At 41.0% G+C, this 20649-nt stretch overlaps 1 protein-coding gene and 1 long non-coding RNA gene across 4 annotated transcripts in view; both read right to left on the bottom strand.

The window, feature by feature from the left end:
- Positions 1–15556: 15556 nt before the first annotated feature.
- Ppa2 (inorganic pyrophosphatase 2) overlaps positions 15557–20649 on the bottom strand; it is a 58877-nt gene continuing 53784 nt past the window's right edge. Inside the window, exons 11-12 of one of the 3 annotated variants that reach the window (XM_048333458.1) lie at positions 17140–17179; positions 15557–15934 (exon numbers count right to left, since the gene is read on the bottom strand). In XM_048333458.1, coding sequence (XP_048189415.1) covers positions 15903–15934; positions 17140–17179 — 72 coding nt within the window. In that variant the 3' untranslated portion in view covers positions 15557–15902. Of the gene's footprint in view, positions 15935–17139; positions 17180–20649 lie in introns of those variants that run through there. The other 2 variants (XM_048333459.1, XM_048333460.1) reach the window with 2 other exon arrangements.
- LOC125341423 lies at positions 18518–19741 on the bottom strand. The gene is made up of 2 exons (XR_007208974.1): positions 18998–19741; positions 18518–18744 (listed from the first exon to the last, which is right to left on the bottom strand). It is a non-coding gene; the product is annotated as an uncharacterized LOC125341423 (long non-coding RNA).

Genomic DNA, 20649 nt, shown 5'->3' with positions numbered 1-20649 from the left:
AGTTGGACTCTTGTTTCCCACATGGCGCCATCTTTGTGCACCTTCACATGTAATACACAACCACCCCTGAGATTTCACCTGTAAATGCAACATCTTCCCTTTTACTGTTCCGGGCCACTCAGAACTCCAGTCCTGTGCCTGGGACTTCACATGTGGCACAGCATGTTGTGGTGGCCCCAGGTCTCCAGTTGGGAGCAGGAGACATTGGTTCTAGTACCAGAAGTGTTGACTTCATGGGTGGGTCCATTTCCTTGAGGTCAGGAACAGCGGCTGTGTATAGCCCCAATTCAAGGAGTCCCCCAGCTCCTGCACCTCACTTGGCCCCATAGGTTACATGACTTTCAGCTTTTTTTTTTTTTTTGCCAGTCCTGGGGCTTGAACTCAGGGCCTGAGCACTGTCCCTGGCTTCTTTTTGCTCAAGGCTAGCACTCTACCACTTGAGCCACAGTGCCACATCTGGCTTTTTCTATATATGTGGTGCTGAGGAATTGAACCCAGGGCTTCATGTATACGAGATGAGCATTTTACCACTAGGCCATATTCCCAGACCCCTTCAGCTTTCTCTTTCACTGAAACTGTTTTTTGTTTTTTGTTTTTTTTGGTTTTTTTTTAGGGGACAAAGGATTTATTTTGATTTATTACTTCAAAGGATTCTGTTCTCCATTCCTGAGACCCATGCACTGGACACAACATGACCACAGTGGGAAAATGGAGCAGAGAATTACCACACCTCCTAGCAGCCAGGAAGGAGGCTGAGGGAGACACTGAAAATGACAGAGAGAAGGGAGAGAGGGGAGGGGAGGGAGAGGGAGGAGGAGGGGAGAGAGGAGGAAGGAGAGCAGAAGAGATTCCTGGTAGAGCCTTCAAGGACATACCCAAAATGACCTGTTTCCTCCACCCAGAAGTCTACAAGTGTTCCACAACAGCCTAGTCCACTGGGGACAATGTTTTATTTTATTTTTATTTTTATTTACTTATTTATTTATTTTTTTTGGCCAATCCTGGGCCTTGGACTCAGGGCCTGAGCACCATCCCTGGCTTCTTCCCGCTCAAGGCTAGCACTCTGCCACCTGAGCCGCAGCGCCCCTTCTGGCCGTTTTCCATATATGTGGTGCTGGGGAATCAAACCCAGAGCTTCATGTGTAGGAGGCAAGCACTCTTGCCACTAGGCCCTATTCCCAGCCCCTGGGGACAATGTTTTAAAAGCAGGAGTCTACTGGGAATATTACATTATCAAAACACAAAAACATGAATATATCCTATTAAGCAAATTAAAAACACACTAGATACGCAGGCACCTGTGAAATGTGTTTGAAAATGCTCGGTATTTTGACATTTGGTCATTTATTTCTTTTTTGGCCAGTCCTGGGCCTTGGACTCAGGGCCTGAGCACTGTCTCTGGCTTCTTTTTGCTCAAGGCTAGCACTCTGCCACTTGAGCCACAGCGCCGCTTCTGGCCGTTTTCTGTATATGTGGTGCTGGGGAATTGAACCTAGGGCCTCGTGTATCCGAGGCAGGCACTCTTGCCACTAGGCTATATCCCCAACCCCATTTATTTCTAATTTTAAAAATATACGTGCATCTTACAGCAAACTATAATGCTATTTAATATACTTTCTAAGCACCTTCAGTTACATGTAAAGATATGCTCATCAGTACCCTGAATATAGGTAATTTGAGAAGGTATATTGAAAAGCACACTTTTTCCACATTATTGAAAATATTACACTAGTGACTACTTACATAAAATCGGTAAACTCTTTCATCAAGGAGCTTCTCATTTTGTTTCTTTTCTTCTGTTGATTCCTTGGGCTTGAGCTCAGGGTCTGTGTGTTGGGCCTGAGCTTCTTTTTTTTTTTTTTTTGGCCAGTCCTGGTCTTGGACTCAGGACCTGAACACTGTCCCTGGCTTCTTTTTGCTCAAGGCTAGCACTCTGCCACTTGAGCCACAGCGACACTTCTGGCCATTTTCTGTATATGTGGTGCTGGGGAATTGAACCCAGGGCTTCATGTATATGAGGCAAGCACTCTTGCCACTAGGCCATATTCCCAGCCCGGGCCTGAGCTTCTTTGCTCAAGACGAGCACTCTACCTCTTGAGCCATCGTTTCCACAGCTGACTTTGGGGCAGTCAGTAAGAGTCTCATAGACTTCCTACCTGGGCTGGCTTCAAAAAATAATCTTATGTTCTCAGCCTCCTGACAAGCTGGGATTGCATCTCTGAGACACTAGGGCCAGGCACTTTTGATGTGAATGATATATGACTGAAACAGTTTTTGCTCTCAGACTGATGGCTACCAAGGTCATTTTACAAGGCCGAAGTTGGTGAACACCACCAGATAGGATTATGTGTCCAAATGGTCTTCTTAGCCTGTTTCCTCTTTCCTCTCACCTGTCATTAGCCATAGGTAGCATATGTAAGTCCTTTATTGAATCATATTTCATAGGAAATAAAGGTTTTTGTCACTGCACTTGTGATGGCAATCAAAGTTCCTTTGCACAGAGGCAGGATGGACTTTTCTCATAGGAAGAGCCAGGTCTCACCCCTGTACATCACTCCTACGTCACCCCTACACTGAATTTTGCTGCTGGATTAATGGAATAATTCTTATAAGCAATCTGTACTGGATCTGTTCTACAGGACACATAAAGAATGTTAGCAATACAATTCAAAATGCTGCTGGTATTTGTTTTATTAATTTAATAGTAACAGAAGTACAGACATCAGTTGGTGAAGGAGTAAAAGAGCAAGAAGGTGATGCACAGATATGATTATTTTATTTATAAATAACTTTGTCTCTGGAAGCACATATTATGAAGCTTAGAATATGGCTTTGTACTTTTAGCATAAAATGATAGGAAATTTCGCAGTTGTTTTAGGTTGTGCATTATTTTCAGGTTTATGTTGCCTCACAGTTTTACAGTCTTTTGCTGGTAATAAAATCTCTTACACTGTAGTGGCTAAGTAGGAGGCAAAGTGATTTCTCAGTTGCTAGGATGTTTTTCAGTTCATACTCTGAAAACGTGGATTTCCAGAGCACTGTTATATTTCATTTTTTTTTAACATTTCAGGTATTTACAAATGTGTAAAATGTCATTTAATGTCTCTAGGACTCGGGCAAATTGAGAGATAACCTCTGACATAAAAGTGAAGGTTATCCCCTGTGATAAAAAAATGAAAGTGGGTCATCTCTCTCTGAAGGGTTGCAACCCCACCGGGCAGGATCAACGTAACTGCCAATATGTTTGTTTGTTTTTAAGGACCAGGCTTGAAGCTTTCTCCAGATGGTTTAGGGGCTATGGTTCCTTGGGGTGAAAATTGCATCACGGAGGGTTATAAGGCCATAAGGTCTTGCTTGGGCAGTTGCAGCAGCGTCTTCTCAGCCTGTTGGAGGTCCTACCCCAGTCCAAGGAAAGCAGAATCTTCACACTAAGAAGATCTTTAGGGGACTTGGAGGGGCACTGGAGGACTGAGGAACATTGTGCAGAAGGCAGCAGCTTGTTTGGGCACTGCCATTAACTCTGTAGTTTGTTAAAAGAAAACAAAATCCCGTCTCCGTTATTCTATAAATGGTCACTACTACATTGCTATTTTATATTAGTTGCTGGAATGTTTACTTTTAATAGCTCTGATTTTTTTTTGTTGTTCTTATTGTTGTTTGCCTTGTGCTATTCCTGGAGTTTGAACTCAGGGCCTAGAAGCTGTCCCTGAGCTTTCTTGCTCAAGGCTACCACTCTACCACTTGGGCCAGAGCTCCTTTTCTGGCTTTTTGGGGTACTTAATTGGAGATAAGAGTCTCATGGACTTTCCTGCCTAGACTGGCTTTGAAGCACAGTTCTTATGATCTCAGCCACCAGTGCTTGGCTGAAATGTATATTTCTAATCATTCTGTTTTTCTAACATTTGTTTGCATTCTTGAATGCAAACTTTTAGGAAACTAACCATCTTTGAGCTTGAGAGAGGAAAATACCTAAGGAGATGGACTTGGAAAGGCAGTCTATCAATAATAATACAGATCCCAACGTCGAAGAGCTACTCACAGGCCAGTTCAAGTGGATGTGAGGGTAAATGGGAGAGGAAGGTGTGGGTTTGTGGCAGAGCAGGAGGCAGAGGCTGGATGGAGCCCATTCAAGGCCCATATTTGCACATGCTGATACCTATGGATTTTCTCTATGGTGTGGTCTACAGGACAGCTGGATACACTGGTGGAGCACAGGAGAGAAGCAGGTAAGACAGTGAAGCATATAACACTCAGAGCAGGTACCTCCAGCAATCATAGTAAGGTTGTTACCTTTTCCCTAAGTCACCCAGCCCTGCTCATTCAAAATATGGGTATTGGAATGTCCATGGCCACCATATCCTCTCAATCCTGAGACGTGTGTCTTGGTGACAAATGATGGATTCAGCAGGACACTTAAAGTCCAGTCCGTCTAGGGCAATTTCAGGAAGTCTGCTCCCGGCAGGACAAATACAGATGTGTGACATAATTCTAAGCTGTGAAGGCTGGACTCCTGGCAAGCCCTCCAGCCTAGGGACACAGAGCATGGATTCGCTGCCACGTGCAACAAGGTACATTTCTCCTCACAGCTGGGGCCCCACAGCTTTCTGAGACCCTTCCCAACAACTGCATTGGTACTCTCCCTGCTGAAATCGACTTTGACCTTAGACTAAAGGAGAGGTTGTGTCAAAAGTCTGGAAACTCTGGGGAAAATCCAAGGGAGGAAAGAAAATACTTTAGGTAATGTGTCCACAAGGATGAAGTCATTAAAGTATGTTTTAGGGAGGAAGTCACTTTTTTCTTTTTGCCTTCATTGATATATTTGGTTTCAAATTTTTCTAACAAGCAAATAGTTCAAAATTTTTGATTACTTAATAAACTCAAACACTGAGCAACTAGTGTGTATATGTAAATTTTACTTGAAAAGTTACCAAGTATACAATATCAATTTGAGAATGTAGGTTTACTGATATAATTTTTTGTTGTTGATAGTACCACCCTCTGGACACGCCACTGCAGCAGAAGGAGAGAAAAACTTCATGGACACCCATTTTATAATGTCTCTTTAACAAACTATTAAATTCTAAAAATAAACAGCCCAGTTTAAGCAGGAAAGAAACAGCACATCCTGAGCAATGGCTCAGGTTTTAGCTGAGCTTAGTCATATAGGGACCTGATGTCTTTATGTACGATGCTTAAAAGTAAATATGGCTAAGTGCCAGTGATTTGTACCTGTAAACTTAGCTACTTGGGAAACTGAATGTGACAATCCTGGTTCAAGACCAGCTCTAGCAGAAAAGCTCCTGAGACTCATTCTCCATCCTTAGCTGGACACAGTGATATGATCCCGTGATCCCTATAATAACAGGAAACTTAAAAAAGTAAATGAATGTCTCAGTCATATGCCCAGGTGGGAAATGAAACATTATCTTAAAACTAACAACAAGGGCCTGGGAATGTGGTAGAGTGCTTGCCTAGCATTCATGAAGCCCTGGGTTCGATTCCTCAGCACCACATAAGCAGAAAAAGCCAGAAGTGGCGCTGTGGCTCAAGTGGTAGAGTGCTAGCCTTGAGCAAAAAGGCTAGGGACAGTGCTCAGACCCTGAGTTCAAACCCCAGGACTGGCAAAACAACAAGAAAGCACCGCTGGAGGTCTGGCTCAGTGGTATTATGCCAGCCTAGCAAGCTTGGGGCCCTGAGTTTGAAACTTAGTGCCACCAAAGAGTAAATATAACTTATGACTTTTTATTTATTTTTTTTATTGCTATTGTAAAGGTGATATACAGAGGGGTTGCACCGTGAGGCAGAGAGTACATTTCTTTTTGAACCATGTCACCCAAATGTATGGTTTTAATGTTAAAATGAGGAGCCTCTATGTGTCCTGACTTGTTTCCAGACTCAATAATCTTGCTAAAAACAACAACAACAACAAAAAACAAAATAAAAGTCTGGTAATTCACCATGTGTCTTTTTGTTTGTTTTGTTTTTGTTGCCAGTCCTGAGGCTTAGACTCGGGGCCTGAGCACTGTCCCTGGCTTCTTTTTGCTCAAGGCTAGCATTCGACCTTTTGAGCCACTTCTGGCTTTTTTCTACATATGTGGTGTTGAGGAGCCGAACCCAGGGCTTCATGTATACGAGGTGAGAACTTTACCATTAGGCCATATTCCCAGCCCCATCACCATGTGTCTTTTACAGAAATTCAAGGAAAAGACTGAAATGGTTCAGTCATTCTGTTAGGTGTTCTTTTCAAATTGCCACCTGGGCACAGATGAGACTACGAAGCCAGCGTGCAAGGACAAGGGCCTCAGCCAGGGCAGCCCTTCCTCATGGTAGCCACTGCAGTCAAGAAGGGAACTTTTCAGAGATATCACAGGACTGATATTTCTGCGAGCTTCCTTCTAGGATGACAGGGGCAGCAACATATGGTGTAAAGATGAAATCGATGAGAATTTATGACCTGTGTCCATCGTGCTGTGACTTTTAGTTTTGAGCCATGCAGGCCATATTCTAGATACTCCACATACATCGTGCACGCATGATTCAAAACAATTCATGAACATTTTCTCAGACGATCTTCATATTGCTCCAAGCAAGTTGTTTTAGTTATGGAGACCCCTATCATTTTCCCTTTTCTCTTCTTTTTTCCCCTATTTATTTCTCCTCTCACCCCACATCTTTATCATTACTTCAGGAAAGGATAAAGTTTTATAAGACCTTGATCCACCATTTTTCCAAGTTGACCTGATTCAAGTAAGTTCATCGTTGTATTAATTTTCACTTGGCTTTGGATAAATTATTAGAACTGGCAAATATTCTAATGGTGGGGTCATGTTGGATCCATTTTCAAGCTTTGGGAAAGAATAATGTAAAGATGACAAGACCAAAAACAACACTCATCCCAACTCAATGACTAAAGCTCATGCTGTTCCCTACATTAACTTAAATGTAAAAACGTCCATATCTTGTCTGCTAAAGCCATCCCAACCTAATATAGAAGCCTTCATGATTTTCAGCAGCTATTTCTGTACCTTGTTAGGAGTTTGAGATTCAAAACAATTGCTTATTGGACATAGGCATTGAGCACCCTATGTATTCATCTTCATCGTAGAGTTTGGGGAAGCCAAAGTTCTGCCCTCTTGCTGAGCTGGCCTTCCTTCAAGGACTCCATTCTAAATTGCTTTTGCAGAACACATCTATCTCCAGTTGTCCTCATCTCCTCTTAAGGAAAAATTTCATTTTTTGGATCAATTTTCTATGCACAATTTATCATCACTAGACCATCTTGATTGTTTATCTTCATGAACTGTTTCCCAGAAGTAATTGACATATATTTTTTTCTCTTCCAAATTAGCCATGAACCCTGCATTACTCATATAATTTCCCAACAGCTCAGCTTTAGAGTTTAGCTCTTAGCTCCCCTTTATGGAGGAAGCAAGCCTCACTTAAGTGATCCGATTACCATTTCTGAGCTCACTTGGCTCTTGTCCTGGGAGGGGAGACCTCACAGTTCTTTTACTCTGTATTGCTTAGAATCTGGATTTGGGCCACTCTTTAATTCAGTGATTATGTGCATAGCTTAAGGAAAGATGCCTTTATTGTAGTTCAAGCAAAAAACCACCACTTGCTATCAATCCATTGATTCTAGTAAATGTGTAATAACAATGTAACATCAACAAAAAACTTAAAAGAATCATCTTGATGTCCTCCATGCTAGCAAACTGCCTTCTTTAGTTTTTATTTTCTTGTGTTGTTTATACACTTGTACACTTTTTTTTTTTTTACATTTACTACTAGTAGATGCTACTTTGTATCTGGCTTTAAGTTATAAGAACACATTTTTCTGTACTGCTCTTTCATCATTTGATTGGTCATATCTACTATATCAGAAATATTTGTTTCCACTTACTTCTTTAAACAATGTTAAATCACAATGGTTACCAGGTCTTTTAGGTGATGAACTCACCCTAATCCCCCTCACCACGCTTGTTGACAAGCATAGGCCACAGGCAAACAAAAGTCAAACTGGCAGCATTGTTGCTGATCCCAGAATATTACTGCTTTGTTATTTATGTTGTTGCCTGGTAAGAGATCAATACATACCCATCTCTGTCTTGAGAGTAATCTAGGTGAAAGATTCTTTTTACCTGAGCCCAGAGCAGCAGAAAAAATAGCTGCGAAATGACTGCAGTGACATTTTTTTTTTCTTTTGTCAGTTGTAGGGCTTGAATTTTGGGCCTGGGTGCTGTCCCTGAGCTCTTCAGTTCAAGGCTAGTGCTCTTCAACTTGAGCCACAGTGCCACTTCTGGTTCCTGGTACTTAATTGGAGATAAGTCTCATGACCTTTCCTGCCTCGGTTGGCTTTGATTCACAATCCTCAGATCTCAGCCTCCTGAGTAGTTAGGATTACAGGCGTGAGCCATAGGCATCTGGCTTGCGGTGACACTTTTTGTTCAGGGAGTGATACAGATCAACAGGACACGTGCAGTGTGGATCAAAGCCAGTGTTTCTCTGCGCAGTCAAAGGAGGGAGCAGCTATCTTCTTCCCCATGAGGTCCCAAATGTCCCTGAGACACACTTTACAATGGCATTTTCTCCCTTCTGACCACAGCTGAGCCTCAAAGGGACTTCAGCCTTTCTGACACTGTTAGTGGACATCTTCAGTTCTCAGATGGATGCTCAGGACCTGCAGATCTCTCTCACATTCTCTTTTTGTGTTGGTACTGGGGCTTGAACTCAGGGCCTGAGTGCTGTCCCTTAGGTTTGTCACGTAAGGCTGGTGCTCTTCCACTTGAGCCACACCTCCACTTCCAGCTTGTTAGGGGTTAATCAGAGATAAGAGTCTCATATACTTTCCTGCCTAGGCTGGTTTTGAACCTCAATCCTCTTGTGTAGCTAGGATTACAAGTATGAGATCAGTGTGCAGTTTATCAACTCTTACTACAAAGCTGTCCAGCCATTTACTCTGTGATAATGAAGAGCAAATGGGCACTGATTCGTTGATCATTTCCTTCCCTACATAGGAAATATTATACCCCTATCTCCAGAAATTCTAGGAAGGTGATTGTTTTGTGAGTTTCCTTGAGGCCAGAATTTTTATGCTGATGTTGATATCAAAAGTGTCCATTCTATACAAAGCAACAATCAAATTTCTGTGTGGGAAAAAATAAATTCATTGCTCTTCTTTTTCCTCCAAAAGCACAACCTTAAGCCATACACATGGTGCATAGACATAAAACACTATTAAAATGTGAATTATATCCTTCTTAAGGGAAAGAAAAAGATGAAGTTAAATGCAATCAACATATTAATTGCACACCTCCTTTCTCCAAGAAAAGAGCAAGAATCTAACTTGAAATGCATTTTAAAATCAGGGACTCTGTCTGCATGTAGGCATCAGTAAGTAACTGTTGATCAAGGTCACACTAAGTATCTGACTGAAAGCAACTCGGAACACTCCTAACATGTGTTCCGAGTAATAGGCTGGAAAAAAACAAAACAAAACAAAAAAAACTCTTCCAGGAGGGACAATGACTTCAGCAAATGAATCTGTGCCACAGAGTATTTGGTCAACAGCAATTTCAGCTCCCATGGCCCCTGCTTTCTCTGCAATTGTCTGTTTTAAATGTTGCATTCAATATGCATTAGGGAAAATACTTTGGAGTGGCAATTCTAGCTTGCTGCGATTTTTCTTGTCTACCATGTGGGAAATATCCACAAAAACAGATGTTAGGATGAAGATTATTTGTTTTGCTTTTGTGTTTTTGTTTTTTGCCAGTGCTGGGGCTTGAACTCCAGGCCTGTGCACTGTCCCTGAGCTTCTTTTGCTCAAGGCTAGCACTCTGCCACTTGAGCCACAGTGCCACTTCTGGCTTTTTCTGTGTATGTGGTGCTGAGGAATCGAACTCAGGACTTCCTGTATGCTAGGCAAGCACTCTACCACTAAGCTACAATCCCAGCCCTAGAGTGTCAGTCTTGAGTGAAAAAGCTAAGTAACAGTGCACGCTCCAGTACCAGCACATGCACGCGCGTGCGCACACACACACAAACATGGGTGCGTGCCACACATAATAAACCTGGTGGTACATTTCACCTTTACTACAATGTCACATTTATAGGATTTACCAGATTAATAGGGTTGAAAGCCTACCACAGTGTTCCACACGAAAAGTATTTTGTAACAAAATCATTAACATTTTAACTTATGGCCAAAAACAGTAAATGATGTATGTATACCTTCATTTCTTTAGTAAAGGTAACAGAGTTTCTCTTTTTGTGTTTGCTTTTGTTTGTTTGTTTTTTTGGCCAGTCCTGGGCCTTGGACTCAGGGCCTGAGCACTGTCCCTGGCTTCTTCCCGCTCAAGGCTAGCACTCTGCCACTTGAGCCACAGCGCCGCTTCTGGCCGTTTTCTGTCTATGTGGTGCTGGGGAATCGAACCTAGGGCCTCGTGTATCCGAGGCAGGCACTCTTGCCACTAGGCTATATCCCCAGCCCTTGTGTTTGCTTTTGAAAGGCCTCCCTACTATCCCGGCCCATCTCTAACTCCAGGGATCAAGAAGTTCTTCTGTCTCAGCCTTCTGAGTAGCGTGGAACACAGGCTGCATTATAGCACCTGGTTAGCATAATACCTAAATGTGAACAGCACAAAGGTGCTGTAAATTCCCTCCTAACTTAAATCATACAGGAAGTTAAGGCACCAAAGCAAAGTCAAATCAAGTTCAGGTTCAGATTTGGTTTCAAGCCAGTTGCTGCTGCTTTCTAGCTGTGTGGTTTTATCTAATTACCCACATGGATTCTACATGTTTCATAAGCAGAATTTACTTTTAAAAAAGTTCTGTCTTCCAAATCCTCTTTCTGATTTAAAAACAGCATAATCTCCAGCTCCTGTACATTCTGCAGATTGCTAAATTATGTGAAATCAATTAAAGAGGTTAAGTTTATTCTAGAGACAATACTAACACATAGGACTATTTTAATAAGAAGGAAGAAGCTGGCTGTGTATTGGAAAAAAATCAAATTATGACTTTGAAATATTACCAAGAGTCCTAAAATCTTCCTAAGTAAAAATTTTAAATTAGTCTAGGAAAAAAGGTATCAGAGGAATGTCACTTGATATTATGGGAAGAAAAGGAAAACTAAATTTTTTCTGTGAGAAAAATACTCTGTGAAAAAGTAGTCTGGAATGATTCTAAATGGAATAGATGCCCTTCAAACTATTTTCATGAGGTTTTCTCAGTTGAGCTATTTAGATTAGATCCACATGGATTCCATTTTTTCTCATTTCCACCACACATTACTATTACATGCAGGTCTTCTAATGCTGTGCTGCACAGAGTATTTCTGATCTGCCAATCAAAAGATGTTCCTTCTAATTTCAGGTTCAGGAGGTCAAGTTTCAAACACAGAAGCAATTATTGATAATTATGCCAAAACCCATGAAGATGCCATGGTAGAACAAGAATTTTGGCCTTTGAACCCTGAGACTATTTTTGTTGTCAAGTATTTCATGTTTATTTTTGTCTCATACGCTACAAAAGAGCAACAGTAAACATGTGGTCATCAGCCTTCATAAACTAAGCTTTGTTCCCGGGGGCATTAGAAGAATCTTGTACAAGAATTCTCCAAATGCTCTACAATTAATCCTAAGATCTTTCCCAGAGAATCTTACTTTTCTGGGTAACATTTATTCACTTGGGGCAAAAGAAAACCCAAAGTGGATAATACTAATCAATCTTTCAGAAAACACAAGGTATTCTGGATGCCTCAGAAAGGTATACAGAATGTAATGAGGGACTGGGTTTTTGTCGACAATAGGCAGATGGTTGCTATATTTATTGGGGTAACCACGAAAAAAAAAGATAATTTATAAGAACCCAGGCTGAGCTCAAGCCCCACTACTGACATACACACACGTGTGTGTGTCACACACAGGTACAATGCTAAATTGATGTTAGTATCTAGATAGTTTAACTTACATTTTTCTTTGGTGATCTTTAGCATGAATGGATTCTCTCCATTCCCTCAATGGTAGAGGAGTTAAAACCCAAGGCCTTGCACTTGCGAGGCAAATGCTCTTCCCACTAAGCCATACCTCCAGCCTGCCTTCTTACTGGTTATTTTTTGGCCTTGACTCATGCCTAGGTGTATACTGTGTACCTGGGTACAATTAGCTCTTTAGGCTTCTTGTCACAGCTAGAATGCCTACCAGCCGTGCAACACCCTGCATGTCTCTAGGGCATTTTTTTGAACTTTTCTGCCGGGCTGGCCTCAAACCACAATCCTATCAATTTCAGAGTCCCAAGCAGGTATGCTTACAAAACTGAGTCACCAGCACCCATAATAGAATCTTATGCTCCACAGCTTTTACATGGATTTTGGAACAGTACAGAGAAACCCCTCTAACTGCTTCCACCTGCAGTAAGAGAAGACGTTCAAGATGCAGGCCTGTGATTTCCAGAAATCCACTTCTCTTCTCTACATTTTTCTTTTTTGCCAGTCCTGGGGCTTGGACTCAGGGCCTGGGCACTGTCTGAGCTTCTTTTGCTCAAAGTTAGCACTCTACCACTTGAGCCACAGCACCACTTGCGGCTTTTTCTGTCTATGTGGTGCTGATGAATCAAACCCAGGGCTTCATGCATGCTAGGCAAGCACTCTACTGCTAAGCCACATTCTCAGCCTCTTCTCTACATTGGAAAATGGATGAAATATCTGTTTCTGATAGGTGCTGTGTCAATTAAATTCAACAAGCATGAACTGCTAATATATACAATAATGCAGAAAGTGCCATAATACAATCTCTGCCCTCAGCGAATTTCTAACTCAGTAGCAGAGACAATATGGGCATTTCTAAGATAAGCCAGAATCACCCAGATGCCACCCAAGAGTAACAAGCACACAGTATCACCTGCCAGTCACAGATTAGAAGGTCTGGGAACGGGTGCACAGAAGAGGCAGCACTGGAGGCTGAGCACTGAGAACCAGAAGCAGATCAAGTATTAAGGTAATGCGGAGGCAAAGGCTTGGAGTCAGCAGCTGGAGGTGGGTTTGTCCTGCCTCATGCTTCACTATCTTACATACCTATTTATAATGTAGAGTGTTATCGAAAGCTTTAGAAATGATCTTATTTGAATTTTAAGCTTAATAAGAAGCAGTAACATAATGAGGATATCTCATGGCTTGTCCCCCATCAAATGAGGAAATTAGCATATTCTACCTCAGCTTACCCAGTGCAGTATAAATATTTTCAGGGTCCAGATTTAGATTTCTGACTTTGGACTTGGATCTACTATTTAAGACCTGAAACCCAGAATGTGACAGAAATTGATAAACACATCAAGATCAGATTAATTAACCAGGTAAAGAAAATACACACAAATCACATACTAGTTGAGTATATAGCTAGTTTAGTATATAGGGAAAAGTTAAATTTGTTGTGAGAAATACCCTGTCCTCGGGAAACTAGAAACAAGAATTAACATATTGGAGATAGCAATAAAATTCAGAGTAACTCTTCTGAAATTCTATTTGGGGAGAGATTCCCCCCACCCCTAACCCCACCCCCTTTCGGAAATTACACTAAGAAAATGATCTTAAAGGGAAAACTCTGTACAAGTTTATTGTATTACTACAGAAATCCTGTGAATTATTTTTGTTTCCACTCATCCTTGGCCTCAGCACAAGGAATTTTCAATGCAGTGGTTGTAGTGGTCAGTTCATTTATCAAGGTAGAGGGCCTATCTTTTTGATGGCTGCAGACCCACTTGTCTCCCTGCCACCCTGGGGTTGAACTGCTGTAGCTCGGCTCCACTTCTTCCTCTTCTGGCTGTCTGAGGACTTTTGTTCTTGGTGTGTGCTGCACGAGTACTCTGCCCACTTTTCCACCCTTTGCATGGCTTTTCTTCCCAAGAAAGCCCGCCTGGACAAGCTCAGCTCCTCCTCCTCATGTTCTCTTTCTGTAAGTTTTATTTTCACAATGGAAGAAATCAGTATATTAATGAAAGCTTAAACAATTTACCTTTCCCTTGCATTCTATGTTGTTTCTCAGAGATTCAAGCGTTCCCAAAACAAATCAAGACAACACTGTTATTACTCTTGGCTTCTTCTCTAAACTTGCTGTGAGTATATCCTCTATAAAACAGGGCTACTAGGAGCTTTATCTTCATCACAGGTGACAGAGAGCATGCAGCTTGCAAACGATGTAAGGTGTGTAGCCAGACAATCATGGTTTCTAATTCTGGCTTTGAAGTGTATTAATTGTGTGATTTGAGGCATATTACAGAACTTTCTGGGGGCCTCCAAAAGGAAGTGGGCAACACCTATCTTATATGGTATATCCAGTGCCCAGAAAGCAGAAAGTGTTTGGTGATCACAAAATGTATTAACTGCAGTGCTGATATGAGAAAAGAAAAGAGAGAAGAAATAATGAAGAGTATAAATAGCAAGACAGCTGCACAGCCCAGGCAGTATGAAAGCACATGACATGGTCACAGAGGAGTGAGAAGCATGGTGTGGCTGGAAAAATGGGTTTTCTGGGGAAAAAAAGGAGTCTTATTTTATTCTTAAGAACATGTGATGACATTGAAAGTATTCTGAAAGAAATATTAGGGAAGATCTACTTTTTTTTAAATACTGGGATTTGAATGTAGGGCCTCCACTTGAGGGATGCCCTCAGCCCTTTTTGCTTTAGCTATTTTTCAGTCTTATGTGTTTCCCAGAGGCTGGCCTTGGATCACTGCCCTCTATACCTCAGCCTCCTGCGAAGCTGGTACTTCAGGAGTGCCCCCACTGTACCGAGCTACAAAGTGAGATCTTGGTGCTTTAGGAAAATCACTGGAAATGTGGAGAAGAGGATGGAGAGAAACTAGAGACAAGACAACCATTTGACTTATAGACTAGGGCAATGGGGTTGAAGCAGAAGGGTCATGGAGAAGAGGCAGGAAACTGTCATGAGAGTCCACTAAAAGAAAGAAAAAAAAATCCAGCAGAGCAAAATTCCTTGAAAATGTTAATTCTAACTAGGACAGGGGAAGGGCGAGCACTGATGGCTCACACCTGTAGTCTTAGCTACTTAACAGTCTGAGACCTGAGGAGAGTGGTTCGGAAAGTCTATAAGAGTCCATCAATTAGCCAGCAAAAAGCAAGACAAGAGGCTTGCCTCAACTAGAAGAGCATCAGCCATGAATGAAAAAGCCAACTGAAAGGACAAGGCCTTGAGTTCAAGCCCTAGTACCAGCACCTCAAACAACAAAAAAGAAAGACAGAGAAAGAGAAGCAACAGTCAAGTTTGAGGACAAGAGGTGTCAAAGGTGTTTAAAAAGACATTGATAGCAAAACATAGGAGTAAGACCTGGGCTCCTTCCAAAGACATGAAGCCATACCGTGGAGAAGAGAACTGAAATGAGAGGTCAGAAACAATAAAAAAGATGTTAGGATCTCCAAAGTGCAGGGAAAAGCTCAGTAACTATAATGAAGCTACACAGAAGCTACTGGGAAGAAAGGACAGAAGTTGGCTAAATAAAGGCTTTTCCAGCAGAGAAATAACATGCATGAAAAAAAGAACAACAGCATCTGTAAACATTTTATTAATGTACTAAGTTGATTTTTATTTTTAATCTATAGATATACAAGCTATTAAAATGTTTCTTCAGTTATAAAAATTACAACTCTTCAAAACAATGTCCCCAAATTTCTGCTATAAAATTAGGCCATATCTTTTCTTTTTATGTACCAATAAATGTTCAGAGGAGGTCAATCAAAAAATTATTTATTTACATATTGCATATCTCAAAAATGTCAATGAAGTTTCAACAGAAAGTTAGCAAATGCATATAGACCTGCTTATCTCTTGCATTTAAGAGAGAGTTCCTTACAGGCTGAAATCTTGATGGCAGAACTTCAAAAGCTTCATTCACTTGCCAAGGAAGTGCCAAACTTGCTCTGCTTAAAATGAGGGAAGAAAGATGGGAGGTGAGGGGTGGAATACAAGAGAAAGACAGAGAGGTAAGAACAAATTTAATTCAAGACCATTAGGAAGCATTTAGGCTGATAAAGAACATTAATCTTAGTATATCATATTTCTGCTTTCAACACTACTTCCTTCTAAATTTTTGTCTAAGTTGTCTCATTTGGCTTAAACCTTATGTAAAACTACGTTAAAAATTCTAGAACTTTCCCATCTTATTTTCCAAACCATGAGTTTAGTCCCCAGTAAACAATACAGAAGTTACTGTCCTTCCTATCATGTGGAAAGTTCTAGGGAAATCCCTTGCTATAAAATTTCACTGCCCATAAATTATTTGAAATGAGACACTATTGTCCTATCATGAATACAGCATTGCTTTGCCATGAAATTATGTCCAGGGATTTGCTCCATTCTAAACATCTACAAATGCATTCAAAGTAAACAGTTACCATTTTCCCTCTACATTTGAAAGGTGAATGAGTATTCTTGTAGCATTTTACACTAAAAATCCTTGCAGTATCTCCAATGACAAATGATACCTATATATGCATTCACTCTGAAAATTTTACACAGAACATTATTACTTGACTTTCCAAACAGCTTCAAATAATGCTAATTAATAAAATGGAAATAATTTTCAATCCTACTATACACTTTAATTTTAAGGTCTTTAGTTAAAACTCATTCCTCTTATAGACTTGGGATTGAACCCAGGGACTCACTGAAGCTGGGTAAGTGCTTTACCACTACAGCCCCAACCCCAGCCCTTTTTGTTTGTATTTTGTTTTTGAGACAGGTTCTTCCTAACTTTGCCTGGGATGGCCTTGAACTCAGGTCCTCCTACCTCTGTCTTGAAGTAGCTAGAATCACAGGTGTATACTACAACAGACAGCTGGCAGTCTTTTTCAAGTTTATCAGAACTGTAACTTCCCATTACTTTCTTCATTACACACAAAATGTCACAGAAATATTTTTCTAGTCTAAAAGTAATAAATGCATTTCTCTTCATTTTCTAAAATTAGGAAATTTGGTTGAATTTCAGCAGAAGTTTTTAATATTTAAAATGTACTTCACTTAATTTGTATAATTTTTAGTTAATTATATGCTTTTCAGTTCCCATTACCATAAAACAAATAAATAAACTTAAGCTATCTTGCTCCTCAAAATCTAAAATATACGATACCTTCAACATTACTGTCTTTATTCACTGAAGATGTTGCTACCTGAAAAGAACAGGAAAAAAAAATCTGTCTTAAATTATAGTTGAATGTGAAAAGTGAACCCCAAAATAATTTCTTCATGAAATTATAAAACAAAGTTGACATCCCAAATTTCTAATCTGAAAGAAATACCCTCTTTGCTCTTTAGTATCATTGCTCATGAAGAGGGCACACTGGCAAGCATTTCCTAAGGAAAACTCCTGGAAACCACTGAGGGCTTGAGCAGTGACAACAGGAAGTTCCTTTTCGTTGTTTCCAGGGCTGAAGTCTTAGGAATGAAGAATCATACATATGCACATGCAAACACATGTGCATGTGTGTGCTACATATGTAACTTAGCTGTATTCCGGAGATGTGAACTTGCCTTACTTTGGTGGTTAGGCCAAAGGTCAAGGTTCTTAGAATAGAGAAAATATAACCTACAGTACACACATCTGAAAATTTTTTCTGAGATAAAAGACTTTTAAAATTAACAATAGGGCTGGGACCATGGCCTAGTGGCAAGAGTGCTTGCCTCATATACGTGAAGCCCTGGGTTCGATTCCCCAGCACCACATATGTAGAAAATGGCCAGAGGTGACACTGTGGCTCAAGTAGCAGAGTGCTAGCCTTGAGCAAAAAGAAGCCAGGGACAGTGCTCAGGCCCTGAGTCCAAGGCCCAGGACTGGCAAAAATAAATAAATAAATAAATAACAATACTTTATTTTTATTTTAACATTTTAGTGGGGGAATCCAATATTCACAGAGACAGCAAAAAGCCTGTTATGTCTTTAATAAGTCATTAGAAAGATTATATAACTTTTCGGTTGATTACATATTAACAAATCCATGTGAAGAGGAGGGACATGCCAGCCACACCCCACTTTAACTGCTTTCTTCTTCTTCTTCTTTTTTTTAAATTTATTTTTTGCCATTCTTGGGGTTTGAACTCAGGGCCTGAGCACTGTCCCTGGCTTCTTTTTGCTCAAGGCTAGCACTCTGCCTCTTGAGCTACAGTGCCACTTCTGGCTTTTTCTGTTTATGTGGTGCAGAGGACTCGAACCCAGGGCTTCATGCATGTAAGGCGAGCACTCTACCACTAAGCCATATTCCCAGCCCAACCGCTTTCTTCTTAAAATAATATATATATATATATATATATTTTTTTTTGGCCAGTCCTGGGCCTTGGACTCCGGGCCTGAGCACTGTCCCTGGCTTCTTCCTGCTCAAGGCTAGCACTCCGCCACTTGAGCCACAGCGCCGCTTCTGGCCGTTTTCTGTATATGTGGTGCTGGGGAATCGAACCTAGGGCCTCGTGTATCTGAGGCAGGCACTCTTGCCACTAGGCTATATCCCCAGCCCCTTAAAATAATATTTTTCAGATTCAAATTTAATAATTACTGTTTCTAATTCCCTGAATGTATCCATCCTTACAAAGAAAGATCTGCCTCTGACATTTGAAGTTGAGAGCAGACACAAATGGAAGACTACACACCATCCACATAAACATTTAACAGTTGATATGGCCCAGGCTAGCAAAGTAAACAATAGGATATAAACTAGATCCTGCCCAATGGTCTTGGCATGACCTCTTTTAGAAGACCCCCCCCCCCTTTTTTTTTCTTTTTTGGCCAGTCCTGGGGCTTAAGACTCAGGGCCTGAGCACTGTCCCTGGCTTCTTTTTTTTTTTTTTTGCTCAAGGCCAGCACTCTACCACTTGAGCCACAGCGCCACTTCTGGCCGTTTTCTGTATATACGGTGCATGGGGAATCGAACCCAGGGCTTCATGTATACAAGGCAAGCACTCTTGCCACTAGGCCATATCCCCAGCTCCGACATGACCTCTTTTAATGACTCGAGAGCTCCATTTACAATTCCAGACTCCTCAGAGGCATGTGACTTGACCTGGTAGAATAAGCAAAGAAGCACAAGGCCCTGGTTCTGCCTCCCTCAAACATGGGCAGAAATTCCAGGTGGCACACCTGTGCCTGTCCTACCTCCAAATCACTACTCACTGGCCTCTGCAGAAGAAATGAGGGGCACACAGTCCACACAGTCAAGAGCGTGGATCTGGGAAGATGTTTGATTAGAGAGATATGCAGGGCCTGGCTTCCATGAGGCCCTGAAACAGGACTAAAGCTGTCTGGACAAAGAATTCCACAGTCGTGGGTAGTCAGAACACAGTTAGAATGAGGACTCCTGGCAAGTCCCTAACTTGGCTCTTTATAGTCTTCTTGCTCTATGAAAAAGGGATGTAACTTTTCAGAGCAGGATCCTCTGAAAAAGCAGACCTGAGGCAGGACCCTCCTTGCTTTGGGTAAGAAACCAAAAAGAAAATTAAAAGTTCTTCAAAATTAAAGTATTTTTCCTACAAATTTGTGAGTCAAAAATTGGAGTGCATTCTTAATATAAGATTAATATTTAAGCCAGCAAACTCTGAGGAAAGCAGAGTGTTTTCCATAGTAGGTGGATGATGTAGGTAGACCTCATCCTATCAGTGGAAGCCTGAATAGAACAAAAAAAACTGAACTCTCTTTCTCCAGTAGGATGTTTACACACTTGGTACAAATGGCAATCCTGTGTTGCTACCTTCAAACCAGAACTGCATCAACTGCAGGTTTGGGACAGCATCTATAATCCCAGGAGCCAGTCTCTGACAATAAACCTTTTTATAAGCACAGTTATCTGTTGTTTAACAACAAATTAATTCTGAGAAATGCCAAGACAACAGCAGTACAACAGCAAAAAGCAAATAAAACTACTAATGAAATTAAATTGAACTCAGGTCATTTCTTCCCCTTTGCTCAACAATCCAGTGGTTTTCCACTTCATTCAGAAAAAAACAAAAAACAAAAAACCAGCTTTACAGTGTCTTTCCTAATTTTCCTCTACTTCTATCCTCAGATCCAAACATGTCCTGTCTCATTTCCTTTCTCCCCACATTTTCTTCCAGGAGTTAGTGCTCTCTTCATGAATACTTACTGAACTGAGTATAAGGCATCTTCCTGCCTCACGGCCCAAGTCTGCAGTGCTCTTCCTTCAGATGGCTACTTGGCTCATTCTTTACCTTCTACTTCTGAGCTCAAATAGAAGCTCTCTTCTCACAGGCTGTCTGTGACTACCTTCTAAATAACTACAACTCCCATTGTTCTCCAGGAATTTTGGCCTCTCTCCCTGCTTCCTTTTTATAACAGTATTTATGGTGTACTGGTATACTATGTCCTTTACTTGCATATTTGTTATGTAAGTATGCAACTAAAATCTGATCTCCATTTCCACAAATAAAATCTGATCTTCACAAAGCAGAGGGGTTTCTTGCATCTTTAACACTGCATCCTCAGCAAGGAACTTTCTATTTACCACAGAGCAGGCCCTAATTAAATAGCTGATGAATTAGTGGAAAATAAAAACCTCAACAAATTAAAAGCAGCCATAATGAGCAAATAACATTTAGGAACATTTTAGTTGATCCTAAAGTAAAGACCTAAATTCAT

The sequence above is a fragment of the Perognathus longimembris genome, chromosome 24 (assembly GCF_023159225.1).
Source record: "Perognathus longimembris pacificus isolate PPM17 chromosome 24, ASM2315922v1, whole genome shotgun sequence".
NCBI lineage: Eukaryota > Metazoa > Chordata > Mammalia > Rodentia > Heteromyidae > Perognathus > Perognathus longimembris.
This window is presented reverse-complemented; position numbering and strand designations above follow the sequence as displayed.